This window comes from Choloepus didactylus, chromosome 11, assembly GCF_015220235.1.
Source record: "Choloepus didactylus isolate mChoDid1 chromosome 11, mChoDid1.pri, whole genome shotgun sequence".
Classification (NCBI taxonomy): Eukaryota; Metazoa; Chordata; class Mammalia; order Pilosa; family Megalonychidae; genus Choloepus; species Choloepus didactylus.
Window position 1 is genome coordinate 34,369,140 of NC_051317.1, and position 13,695 is coordinate 34,382,834.

Here is a 13,695-nt window from a genome sequence, read left to right on the forward strand (position 1 = left end):
GAATCTAGTTCAAATGACACAATTCTGAGTTTTATCTGGGAGGTGACATTTGCAGAAACCCAATGCGGTGTTTTTTAATTGTATGATTAGTACAATGTTTGCAGATTACTTTTAAATTACAAAGCTGTTCATCTACGTATTTATTAATCATTTCCCTTTGTAGAGCAAGAAAATGAGTCCTTTAGCTCAGCGGTTCTCAGCCCAGGGCCATTTGTCCCCAGGGACATCTGACAATGTCTGGAGACATTTTTTGTTATCACAGCTGGAAGAGGCATTACTGTAGGAAACCTCTAAAAGGTTCAGGGCAGCTCTCCTAACCTCACTACACTCTGAACAAAAAATTATCCTGTCCGAAATGTCAATAGAAACCTGCATAGAACAGTGAGAAAGAGTGTCTCTTCCATGTTCCCTTCTTAGATTGTCTCCCAGTTTAATCCGACAACAATGTTGACCTATAACCAGAAAAAACATGAGTGTCTCAGGAAAAAAATGGTGTGTGAGGAGACAGGCTAGACTGATGGGAAAGTCCTGGAAAATAAACCGTGTTTTTGAGGGGCTAACCCAATCCCTTGTCGTGGATCTTGTCATCCCCATATTGTGACTTGGGTGACTTCCACCCTATGGAAGTGCACCAGCAGCTGCTGTGTGGAATGTTTCCAGCCAGTCTGTGGGTGAGAGCACACGAGGAATTTCCTGGATGTGATGAACTTCTCGCTGGACGTTCCAACCACCAAAGGTGGTGGTTGTTGAGTCCCAGCCCTGCCAGACCCAGGCCATTGTTCCGTGGTTCCCCACCTCCATGCTCAGCTTCTGTATCTGTCAGGATTCTACAGAGAAACAGAATTGACAGGATTTCTCTCTCTCTCTCTCTTTCTCTCTCTCTGTGTGTGTGTGTGTGTGTGTTAGATTCATTGAAGGACTAGGCCCATGTGGCCATGGGGGCTGGCCAGGCTGACATCCATAGGGCAGGCCACAAGTTGGAAGTTCAATAAAAGTGAGGTTGAATTCCCCAGGAGAAGCTGACTGGCTGAAGTAGAGGCAGACATTCTTCTTTAATACTTCTGAAAGTTTAATAGTTCTGGATTTTAAGACCTCCAACTGATTACATGAGGAGACACCCCACTTTTTTGAGAGTAATCTCTTTTGTTCATTGTAGATGCAATCAGCTGCAGATGCAACCAATTGATTAAAGATGCAAATCCATCTAAGAAATACTTTCACAGTAACATTGAGGCCAGTGCTTACTTGACCAAACAACTGGACATGAGAACCTATCCAAGTTGACCCATGGAATTAACCACCAAAGCTTACTGCTTTTACAGAGACAATGGAGGACGAGGGATGGCTCTCACTCCCTCTTATCCTCCTTCCTTTGCTCCTTCTTCTGGTCAAGGTGCTCTCCAGCCCTGGACTCTCAATTGCATCTGTCCCTGCTCCAGGAAAGCCTCGCATCACTCCTCTTGTATCTTCAATTTCTCCCTTCCTATGGGCTCCTTCTTCTCTGATCTCTGGTCTCCTGCAAAGCAGAGTCTTCCTTGAGTCCTTGAGTCTATCCACCAGCTTCTCTCCTGAGCACCATTTTAAACCTTCTCAAAAATGGGATTTCCATAAGCCATTTCCTCTGTCCTTTTATAACAATATGTGCCACACACTGTACAAAGTGCTTGGTGTGGATTTTCCTATTTAGTCAACACCCCAGTGAGGTCAGCAGTGCCATTCAGCCCACAGTGCAGATGGATTCAAGGATCTGGACTTAAAGCCTGGCTGCACCAGTCATGTAAAATCTGAGTCTCCTCTCTTGTAATGGGATCAGTAATATGTGCCTTCAGTCTCACTTGAAAAAAAAATTGGGATCAAATCAGTTAATGCGCATCATCATCATCATCTTCATAATGGAAACTTAATGTGTTATTGATCAGATATTAATTTCTTAAGAAGCAAATATATTTCTATCTGTCTCATCCTTGTCACAGAAGATCTTGAAGGAATCGTACCTTAGCTGATCTTCTGCCTGTGCCACAGAACAGCGATGACAGGGACTCAGAGCAGGGATGCTGGAGTCTGACAACCTGAGCCTGAATCCTACTAGCCGAGTGATCGTAGCAAATTACAAAATGTCATAGCGCTTTGGTTTCCATATCTGTAAGCTGTGGGTGAAAAGAAGAATGTGTATGCCATCACTGTGCAGTTTAATAAATTCATCTTTGTGATGCACTTAGGAGAGTCTAGCCAGTAATAGGGACAACACACTTTGTGAACCATGCCAAGGTTCAAGGGAGGATTTTCAGAAACAACATCATCACCTTTGACCTATACCTACCTGTGAGCCACCTGCCAGCCTCAAGCTGCTTCTGGGCCTTCATCCTCTGCTCCATCTCTCGGATCTTTACAGCACCTTCCACAAACACCTTGGCCAGCATGGCCGGACAGACTGTGTGCTAGCTCTGTACAAAAGGGGGCTCAGGAGAGTTCCTGGACCCAAGCATGGCCTCTCTGCTGGACAGAGCAGGTGAAGGCTGCACACTGTGCTCATTTTGAAGGTCTCTAACTTGCTGAAGTGAGGTTTATTGAGAAACTTACATGCTAATTAGATGCTGCCTAAAGTCATATGGAAAAGGCTTATAAAATGAAGACAAAAAACAAATGTTACTTGATAAGTATTTAAAATTGCTTAGCAAACTGAGGTCTATCTCTTTGCACCAATAAAATCAGTGAATGTTAAAAAAATAGACTTTAACCAACAGTTCTGGCCAGGATAAAACTAGCATACTCGTGTATTGCTAGTGGCCATGCAAATCCGTACAATCCATTAAAAAGGAATTTGCTGAAACATTTCATAGACACTACCTAGTAATCCCATTTCTAAGAAGTTTCCTCATGAAATTATGCAGAGTAGGAAAAACAATAACCACAAAGATGCCCTTTAAACATTACAATACCAAAAAGGGAAGCAAATGCAATATCCTCAAATAAGGAAGTAGGTAAATTAATTAATTCATCTTTGCAACAAATATTGACTAAGTGCCTTTTTTTCTGGGCACTCTGCTATATCAGTTCAATAGCATATTTTGTAGTCATTAAAATGATGAGCCAAAAAAATGTTTAAAATAATATTAAATAGCAAGACGTTTATAAAAACCTGTCCCCACCATAATTATGATGTAAAATATAAATACTTTATTTGCAGTGTTTCGGTGGAAAAATGGGCAAATCAAAATTGCTGCTGTATTAGGATGGTGAGCGCTGGATGATTTTCTTCATTATTTGAAATTCATTCTTACATTGTTTGCAATGAATAAAAATATACTTACAAATAAAAAAATCCCGAGTCTTGCAACCAGATGACATTATCTACTCAACTTCCTCTGGAGTCTAAACTTCCAACTGTGACATTCCACACAAGATATACAGAAACCCCCTGGGGACATGCCTGACCTTGGCAATTGGAAGGCTTAGCCCCAGGGGCCTGAGGCTCCTTTCCCAGGAAGTCCCTGCTGGCTTGTCCGGACTGTTCCATTTCTTTTATTTCTCTCTCTCAAATATGATTTAAAACCCCAAAGAGAATACATTTGAACGTTATTTCACGAAAAGTCCATTCATTCTCTTTCTGTAAAAACAGGGAGATAGAGAACTATTAACACTTGGCATCCCTCTGGGAATTCTCTAGACGAGTAATCTTCAGCCCATAACTGGTAAGCACACCTCGTAGCACATTTGACTAGATCTTAGTGGAAAGTCTGCAAAGCTGCTGTGATCTGCAGGAACCGTAACCTGGAGTGTAAAAAAACACAAAGCATGGCCAAAAAACAAAACTAACCAACAAAAAACAAAAAACAAATGTTGAGCTTTAAGATGAACTTGCAGAGCTGAGTTAGCTGAGCTGTGCCCTGGTTAAAATCATATTTGGGCAAGAGCAGCTATCTTTGAAGATACCCACCAGTGTCCTTTAGAGGTTTCACATCACATCCCCAGACTGGAATTTGGTCCCACTCAAGGACACCTTTTTATTTTTAACATTCTGGAAACATGCTGTTTGTAATCAGTTTGTTTCCTATGAGTTAGCTACAGGTAATCGAGCATAACTTTGATGCTCTAAGGGGTTAGAATTTATATCCCTGACAATTTGCCCCAAGCACCTTCTTCCAGTTTAAGGAAAAAAAATTAGTTTTTTTGGGGTTTGACCCTAGAGAAGAATTTCAAACTAACCTCTTTTTAAAAATAATGTCAGAGAACTAGAGTTTTCCTTGCTATATTAAGACAAACACTACATGTTCTTATGTTCAATGTCTATAAAATGCCTTGTATACTTCAAAAGGAGTTCATCTTTGAATGGCAATTATCTATTTAGATTCTAAAAGTATCCAGGTTCACAGTATTTGTCTATTAGCCCAGAATGCAAGATGGTTCTAATGGAGAAGACCAATTTAGGATTTAATTGTGAGTAATTCACAGTAGAGAATGTTCCATAGGCTTTGTTTGTGACCAATACTGTAATATGGTGGTAGGAGTACACCCAGCCCCTGGCTCTCTCTTTTCCTTTATGTGGGATTACTTTATTTTTTTATTTTTGTTTATTTTGCCTAAATTTATTTTTATCACATTGGCTTTTTTTTTTTAATTAAATTCAGTTTTATTGAAATACATTCACACACCATACAATCATCCATGGTATACAATCCACTGTCCACAGTATGATAACATAGTTATGCGTTCATCACCACAATCTATCTCTGAACATTTTCCTTACATCAGAAAGAACCAGAACAAGAATAAAAAATAAAAGTGAAAAAAGAACAACCCAAATCATCCCCCCATCCCACCCCATTTGTCCTTTAGTTTTTATCCCCATTCCTCCACTCATCCATACACTAGATAAAGGGGGTGTGATCCACAAGGTCTTCACATTCACACTGTCACCCCTTGTAATCTACATTATTATATAATTGTCTTCAGGAGTCCAGACTGCTGGGTTGGAGTTTGGTAGTTTCAGGTATTTACTTCTAGCTGTTCCAAAACATTAAAACCTAAGAGGTGTTATCTATATAGTGCATAAGAATGTCCACCAGAGTGACCTCTCGACTCCATTTGGAATCTCTCAGCCACTGAAACTATTTCGTCTCATTTTGCATCACCCTTTTGGTCAAGAAGATACTCTCAGTCCCATGATGCTGGGTCCACATTCAGTGGGATTACTTTTTATTACCAAATATTTCCTGCCCCCTCTGAGGGGGTTTTATGTCCCCTACCCTTTTATATTGTTTCAGCCATTTGGCATGTGAGTGGATATGGAACATGCCACATCCAAGCAGAAGCTTTAGAACCACGGTGTGGCTCCCCAGTCTTCTCGCTCTTTTCTCATTATTTTCCCAAATGCAGGCTGCTCCTTCAGACTGAGAACATCGGCAGGGCTGCTAAGAACCCACAGCCAACATGCGATGTAAGAGAAATAAACCTTGTGGCTGTGAGGCACTGAAATGCTGGCATTATTTGTTACTGCAGCAAAGCAGACAGATACACCCTTTATCTTTCCTTTCACTTCTGCGCTTTTCCTTGCCAGGTACCTTTGTGCCTGCTGTTTCCTTTGTCTGGAATTCTTTCTTCCAAGCTTGTGATGGACTGATTATTAGGGTGGGCATCTGAAAGTGTTTTTGGAGGTCAAAAACTGTCAAATTTCACCAGTGTCATGAGGTCTGACAGAACAAAGACCAACAACAACAGTGGCAGCCAGGCATTGTGCTCAGAACTGTTACATTATCTCATCAACTCCTCTCATTAAGCTTGGAGTTATTCTTATCCCCATCGCAGAGGGGAAAGGTGAGGTCCAGGTGCACCGAGTCACCTGGATCATTAGCGGTGTATCTAAATTCCAAATCAGCCTCTTAATTACAGCACTCTTTTGTTCAACATGTGCCTTCCTAGAGCCTTCCCCTCTTCTCCACCACTGCCAAGGAGCTTTGGTGCCCTCTCGATGTGCTGCTTATTACAGTCTACGTAATTTGGGGGGTGCTTTTATTTGTGGTCACAGGTATGCACCTGAAACTTTGCTAAGCTGGAAGTAGGTATCACTCATATCACCAGTTAGATAAGAAAACCAGGGCTCAGCTCATTGCAGTGCTTACTACATTGTATGAAAACTGTTTAAGTGACCAAAAGAAGCAGGAGCAAGTGTTGTGAGGAGAACTGAGGAGACTGGGTTATTTGCTTTTAATCACAGTGCTTTGGCTTGCTTATGGGCATACTTCCTATGGTTATACAGTATTTTAGAAATCCTCTTACCCTCCCAGTCTAAACTGTTTTGCTCAAGGTTCCCTTTCTCATCCCATAGAACCTGTTCTCCAGATCTGTCATCAACTCATGGCACTAAGAACATTGTGCTAGGTTGACTCATGTATCCAACAGAAGACATGCTCTTAATCTTAACCTGTGTCCCTGTGGATGGGAACGCGTTGCAAACAGGACCTTGAGAAGGTGTCCTTTTTGGTTGAGGTGTGGTCTGCTGAATCAGGGTGAGGCCTTAATCCTGCTACTACTAGAGAGGCCTTATAAGGAAAAGTCAGAGAAGGCCACACAAGGAGAAGCCGGAAGTCAGCAGAAGCCAGAAGAACAGACACACAGAGAGAGAAAGATGGCCATTGATGGAGGGAAAGCTGTAAGCCAAGGAGCTCCAAGAACTGCAGCAGGCCAGCACCAGAATGCCAAAGACTTTGAGGAGAAAGCATAGCCTTGCTCATGCCTTGACTTTAGACTTCTACCTCCGAAACCCTGTGCCACGAAATGCTTGATGTTTAAATAACCCAGTAAGTGGTATTTGTCAGAGCAGCCCTGGCAAACTAAGACAGGCATCACACCTTCATCAAAGGTTCAAATCCTTATTTTGAGAATTCACCAGCAGCAGTGACTCCTCTGGAGAGTATTTGTCATGAAACTGATCTTCTTGTCCAAACACTAAATATCTGGTCAATGTTTCTGGAAGCCAGTTGACTGGGTTTCAGGTGAAGTAAAAGTTATTTTATTAATTCACGGTTACAACGGCAGCATCTGCTGTCCAAATGTGTGGCTTTGTGGACAGAGGACATTCCATATATTTAGTTATATAAAATCCCATTGTTAGCCACTTATTTTCTACAACCTTTTCCACATGCCCATCTTCAGATGAATCTGAAGTTTCCCCAGGGGTTCTGAAACTTAGGTCACTCCAATGGTGCCCACCAAGCACGGAACACCATCTGCCTATGGGACATTTGTCTCTAGACTCTGACAATTTCAGATCTTACACAATTACATATTAGTGTTAGCTTACATTATATCATGTTAAAAATCTGTAGCAAGAAGAGAGTTCAGCTAAAGGAAACTCAAGATCTCATTTAAGAACACGCATCCCAACCTCAAAAAAGAAACTGAGCCACACTGTATCTTTTTCTCTGGAATGTTAAAGTTTAAACAAAATGAACCTTCAGTCATTACTGTAAAAATGTAAACGTGTTCAGAGATTTAAGTAGATATTTGGTTTGATGCTTTGCTATGCTGATTATCTTGCAGAAAAGCATTTAAAATAGAAACAAATAAAACACCCAAAAGCAAAAAATAAACCCATGTTTCATTGATTTGAATATGTTTTAAATTATAGAATAGAATCACCAACTCCTGACTCTCAGCCAAAAATGATTAAGTAGAACCAGATGCTGCAGACGGGAATCCAAATGTTTATACATCATATTTTTAAAACAATCATTATTTTATCCTGCATAGGTATGGAGAGAGGTGTATCAGATAGTTTAATACATCAAGGAGAGAGAAATATACTAGCTTTATATAGAAAGAAGGCAGCAGTGAAACAAATGCTCAAAAGCTGTCTTGGAATTTATATTGACTTTTCCCAAGGGCTTAATGTTTTCAGCTCATTGAGGCAGGTTTTCCTATATCTACCCTTTTCCCTGGCATAAAGGTTTCAGAAGGCAGTCTACAATTGTTAGGCAGGAAAGAATAATAAAAAGGACTATTCCCCTGATCCTAAGTTTGTGTCACTACAACCCTAATCTGATTCTGAACCCATTCCTTAGCAAGACCTTCTTTAAAACACATGGAGTGCCCTGCCCCTGCCATTAGGATTTTTCTCCAATATGGATACCATCTGTCTACAACATCTGTCATCCCATTGATTGCCAAAGTCAGTTTGGGACGATTTGCCTGGTTTCTTCCTTCTTGGATAATTCTGACTACCTGTCTCTCTTTCAACCCTAAGAAGTGTAGCTCTACATGGTCAAAAGTTAGGGAAACCATATTTTCCAAAGCTAAAATTAGAATATTCATAGTCTGACAGCAGACAACAGGGCAAAATATTTAAAATTGGAACTTTCTGAAGTATCTAGAATGGATGGCTGCGGGACACTGATTACGTGCTTCAACTTGGCGGGCCTGGGCTGGGGGACCGGATCCACCCCTGGGGAGGGTAGTGGGTACGAGTGACAGCGCCCTCCACAGCCCCCCGGGCCTGGGAAAGTGAGGCCGGAGGCAGGCCCCATTTCCTCACCCAAAATACCAATGTTAGGGGAGGCTTGCCGGAGGGAACCGCCTTTTCCCCACCCCCTTATCTTGCCCGGACACTCCCCGTCGCCAGTGCAACTCCCATCACCACCGGTGCGCATACATTGTTGCCAGACACCGTTACCGGAGCAACTCTCGCCCCTTTTCAATCAACCTCTGCGCCCTCTCAGAACCAATCCAAGCCTTTAACCTCTACAGCTACCCCGCCCTCTAAACCGCCCGATATAAGCTTGTACTCTCCCCTAATAAACTCTCTTGGTTTCTTCACCCTAAAAGAACCGTGTCCCGCCTGTTCCTTTCTCGCCGCCCTCCATACTTTGCACGCCTCCCGCCGGGGACCTGGCCAAGTCCCCCGCCTCGCCCTCACCTCCGGGAAAGAGCCCCCGCCGCCGGTACCCTCAGAGCAATCCTGAGAGCCTAGGATTTAGCAACCGGCCGCCACCCTCCCCCAGACGAGTCAACTGCGACCACAGATGGCCATTTGTCTAAAGACTGACGTGAGACATTGAGTTCTACTGCCATCCTAGCACTTTCAGGTCCAGATTATTCTACGTGATTGAGAAATTAAAAGGCATGTATAATTTGTGAGACTTTAAAAATTGTTGCATTTATTTTTTTTAATTTAAAAATTTTTACAATATTTATATTTTTACAAATCCATTTATGTAAACATACATCTCTAGCCTTCTCCGTTGCTTTTTTGGTGTCACCATCTCTTGTCCCTGGAAACCGTGGAGAGCAGATTATTACTCCTGGGGTTTGGGGACTGAAGGAGCACAGTGTAACCACAGGAGCCTTCTGGTTTTTGGATGCCCTTTGAACTCTATCTGGAATGGAATGGAATATCATTGCTGGGTCCTTCTTCAGCCTCAGATACCTCAGAGGCATCCCCTCCATTTGGCAGCCTTAGGGGGAAGCAGCATTGACCAAGCAGCCAGTGCTGGATCTGCTCAGGGAGCCAGAAGGAGTGGAGGAAGGGTGGGGCAAAGCCACATCCTGCAATTGGCAGGCCCTGGCTAGACCCATGAACGTGATCCTGCAGCCAACACTCTGAGGGCCCATAATTTCCAGCCCCATCTCTAAAAATACAGAGGCAGGGCAAAGGAAAATGCCGTACCACATAGAGGTCAACACATGTGAGATCAGAAGGACAAAAACAATTTGGCAAAGCTAGAGAATCCAGATAAGGGCGACTCCAGAGAGAAAAAAGGCTCAGTTCGTTTTGCTTCTACAATGGAGCATTTGGTGTCCCATGCAATATCTATCAAAGTGATATCCAGGCAATATTTCTGGAATAAATATATTTTTGGGAAACTTGGCTGTGAAATGTTTTTTAGAATAGTTTGCTTTGATTATGCACTGCCTTTTTAAAATAATTCTCAGTAACGTCTAAGTTTACATACTTAATCATGTTTTAATATTCATCTCATTAACTAGCACTATTAAAACAGGGATTGCATGAAATAGAAACAGAATTGTGTTACCTGAGAAAAAAAATCACATGAGAGTTGCATAATTACAAATTTCGCCCTGAATGCTTGAGATCTCCCCACCCCTCCTCTATCAGCCAGCAGAGGGAGATTCGAGAAGGTATTCTCTGAGCTTGAGATGTGCGGGAAGTAAAAGTGATTCTTCATTGTCACCTCCCAAAGCAGAAGCAGTAACTACCTCCAGGACACAACTGCTGCCCCGAAGCCTGCATCCTGAGAGCAAGTTAGCTACTCACCTTCCCACCTAGTGAGATGTGGGAAATTGAAACAGCAAGAAGATGGAGGCTGTTATTTTGCTTCTTAGAGAATGAAGTATGAGACCTGTGGGAAGAAAAGTAGCTTTGGATCTTAATTCTTATTCCCAAGAAGATAGATACTTCTCTGGATCTTCTGAAGCAAAGTTTTCCATTAGTTTATTACTGGGCCTGCTTGGCTTGGATTAGAAGACTAGAATTTGAATGCATAATGCTAACGATTGGCAAATCCAAACCTGAACACGTTTTCCATCATCATGCATGAATCGCAGCTATAGTCAAACATAAGAACATCTCTTACTTTTTTTACTTACCTAGAATCAAAAGGGTTCTGAAGCTGATTTAGAAATATACATAAATATCTTAGTATCCAAAATCATCAACCAAAGAGAAGATGCATTTGTTACTTCAAGCAGATGGAGAGACACCCCCAGCCTCGCCCATGTACTGAGGCTGCTTCTTTGGGAAGACATGCAGTATGGTGGGAGTTCAGATCTGCCACCATCAGTTTAAAGAGTGCCAAAGCTGAGTGCACAAATGCAAAGTGTAGCATCTCTGCAAGCTAGCGTCTGCTCAGTGTGCCCAATTAGGGACGACAGAGAAATGCTCAGCCCTCAACTCCTCCTTCTCCACCTGTCTGCCTTATGATCAGCGGATGGGATCCATCACCAGGGCCTCCAGGAACACAGCAGGATGGAGTAGATGAACAACAGTCTGTCCTTCACATCCTCCCTTATCTAAGGAGGAAGAATAGGTCCATTGTCTATTTCCAACGAGCAGAGCAAAAGTAAGATACAGGTAGACTTCCAGTCCTTCCAGGTCCAGATAAACCATCTAAGACTAGCCTCAGACACACAGCTACCTTAGTGCATGCCTTGTATGCATGTGTCCTGCATACAAGTTCAAGCACGTGCTGTTGCCTCTTTAGTTAGACTGTTTTATCCTGAGATAATTGTTTCACATGCATTGTAAGGAATAATGCAGAAAGGTCTCATGTACCCTGGACCTAGTTTCCCTCAGTGATAACATCTTGCAAAACTGTCTTACAATTTCAAAACAAGGATATTGGCATGAACATGATCCAGCAAGAGGTGTTGGAATTTGCAAGTCATTTTAACCCTTTGAAAAAGTAGCAAACCCGTAAAAATGTCTCTGGCTGGACAAGTAATCTTTTTTTTTTAAAAAAAAAAAAAACAAAAAACAAAAGACAAAAAACAAAACAAATAGTTTTATTTACACACCACACAATCCATCCTAAGTATACAATCAATGGCTCTTGGTATAATCACATAGTTATGCATTCACCACCACAGTCAATATGAGAACATTCTCATTTCTTCAAAAAAAAAAAGAAAAAACAAAAAGCAAATCCCATATACCTTATTTCCCCTGTTCTTGACATTTAGCGTTGGTATAGTGATTTTGTTACTATTAATGAAAGAATATTTCCATGTTACTGTTAACTATAGACCTCAGTTTGCATTAATTGTATTTTTCCCATATACCATCCTATTATTAACATCTTGTAATAGTGACGTACATTTGTTCTAGATCATGTAAGGACTTTCTTATATTTGTACAATTAACCACCATCATCCACTCTAGATTTCACTAAGTTATATAGTCCCAGTTTTTAGCCTCCAGCTTTCCTGCTGGTGACATACACAGCCCTAGCCTTCCTCTTTCAATCACACTCACACTCATATTTGTTAATTACACCTTTAGAATTGTGCTACCACCACACGGTATCGTGCTATCCATTTCTGAATGAACAACATTTTACAATCAACCTTATTAAACCATATTCTGTACTTCTTAAGCATCAATTGCCCAATCTCTGCCCTCTTTCCATCTCCTGATAACCCTTTCTCTCGAATTTAACCCCCAGAGTTTGCTCATTATAGTTAGTTCCTAGTGAGACCATACAACATTTTTCCTTTTGTTTCTGGTTTATTTTCTTCAACATAATGTCCTGAAGGTTCATTCCCACTGTTGCATGCCTCAATCATTCCTTCCAATAACTGCAGAACATTCCCTCGTGTATGTACACCACAGTTGGGCAAGTGGTCTTAAAATGGCATCTTGTATATTTGCAGACTGCTTAATTCAGCTGACGGAGATGCTGCAGGCACAGCCAACCGTTTGAACCTCAGACTCTGAATGGATCAAAGTTCTCTCACTGACAGCACTTACTGTGAAGGAGAAATCTCTTTGCATTTTCTTTCAGTTTAGGATTTCCTAAAATTAAGATGACAGAGTGTCCAGAGGGGTATGTGCCAAGCACAAAAACATGGAACAGAAAGTTGAGGCTGTTGCTATTGAAGATTCCAAAAGAGAACAAAGCAGTCGTCGTGTAGAAAGAGACATAGAGGATGAGGAAGGACAGGATGGAGAGCAGTGCGCTGACGTGGGCTCTCACCCTCCAGTTCCTGGCGCCCACTGCAGTGTTTCTCATCTGCCTGGCATGTCTCCCCAAGGAAAACATCAAGGGCAGAACAGCCGCTAAGAATATAAATAATGATGACGACAGCTCAAAGACAAGAAAGCCAAACTGAAGAGGAGCTAATTCTTTGGTTTGAGTCGTTGCATTTTCTGAGAATTTGTTCAACCAGGTATCTTTGAAATAAGACCACATATTTTCATTGTGTAAAAAAGCAGCAATCAATGAATATAGCAGAGATCCCAGGATCAACCAGGGTACCAACTTGGAAATCCTCCTCTTCAACCAGAAGAATGGGTGGGCAATGTTGGTGATTTTGATGCAGTAGAAAACACCAAGCCAGGTGGCAAGCCAAAGCGCTAATTCATTCATAAACAAGAAAACCAAAAAATTCTCAGTAAATGTAACCAATTCTATCAAGGAGAGAAAATACAGATTAACATAGAGGATTGACCACTGTATCCCAATCCTAGAGATCGCCAGGCAGGAAAGGAGAAGCTCCAATGAAGACATTCTTCTATTCTTGATCAGTTCGGCCCCATTCACAATCAAAATAACACCATTTGCAAAAATCCCAATAAGAAATTGTATCACAGCAGAAAGAAGATGGATAAGGTGAAAACTGTGCATGTTGGAAAGAAAAAAAATTAGTCATCTAAAAAAAATGATGTAGTTATAGATTTTGGGACCGTTTGGATTATCTGAGCCAATTTACTTTCTCCAACTGGATTAGGATCCCTCCAGGGGCATGACTCTGTGTTACAGTGAAAGCAGCGGAGTGCAGAAGTGTCCACCTGTTTACAGGAGAGTTTTCTCAATTTAGTTCGGAGACAGTCAAATCAGAAAGAGATACTCTAGCACAATTTGCTTCTTGGTGATGGCTTTTGCATTTTCGGCTCTAGCTTTCCAAATCATCACAAACAAATGTGAAATCAGACACCTCGCCTGGGAGAAGGGCCCCTTCACA

At 41.7% G+C, this 13,695-nt stretch overlaps 1 protein-coding gene across 1 annotated transcript; it reads right to left on the reverse strand.

Annotated features, from left to right (window-relative positions):
• Nucleotides 1-12,464: 12,464 nt before the first annotated feature.
• Nucleotides 12,465-13,358, reverse strand: TAS2R1 (taste 2 receptor member 1). Its single transcript, XM_037798779.1, has one exon. The coding sequence runs from the start codon at nucleotides 13,356-13,358 to the stop codon at nucleotides 12,465-12,467; it is 894 nt and encodes a 297-aa protein (XP_037654707.1).
• Nucleotides 13,359-13,695: the final 337 nt, after the last annotated feature.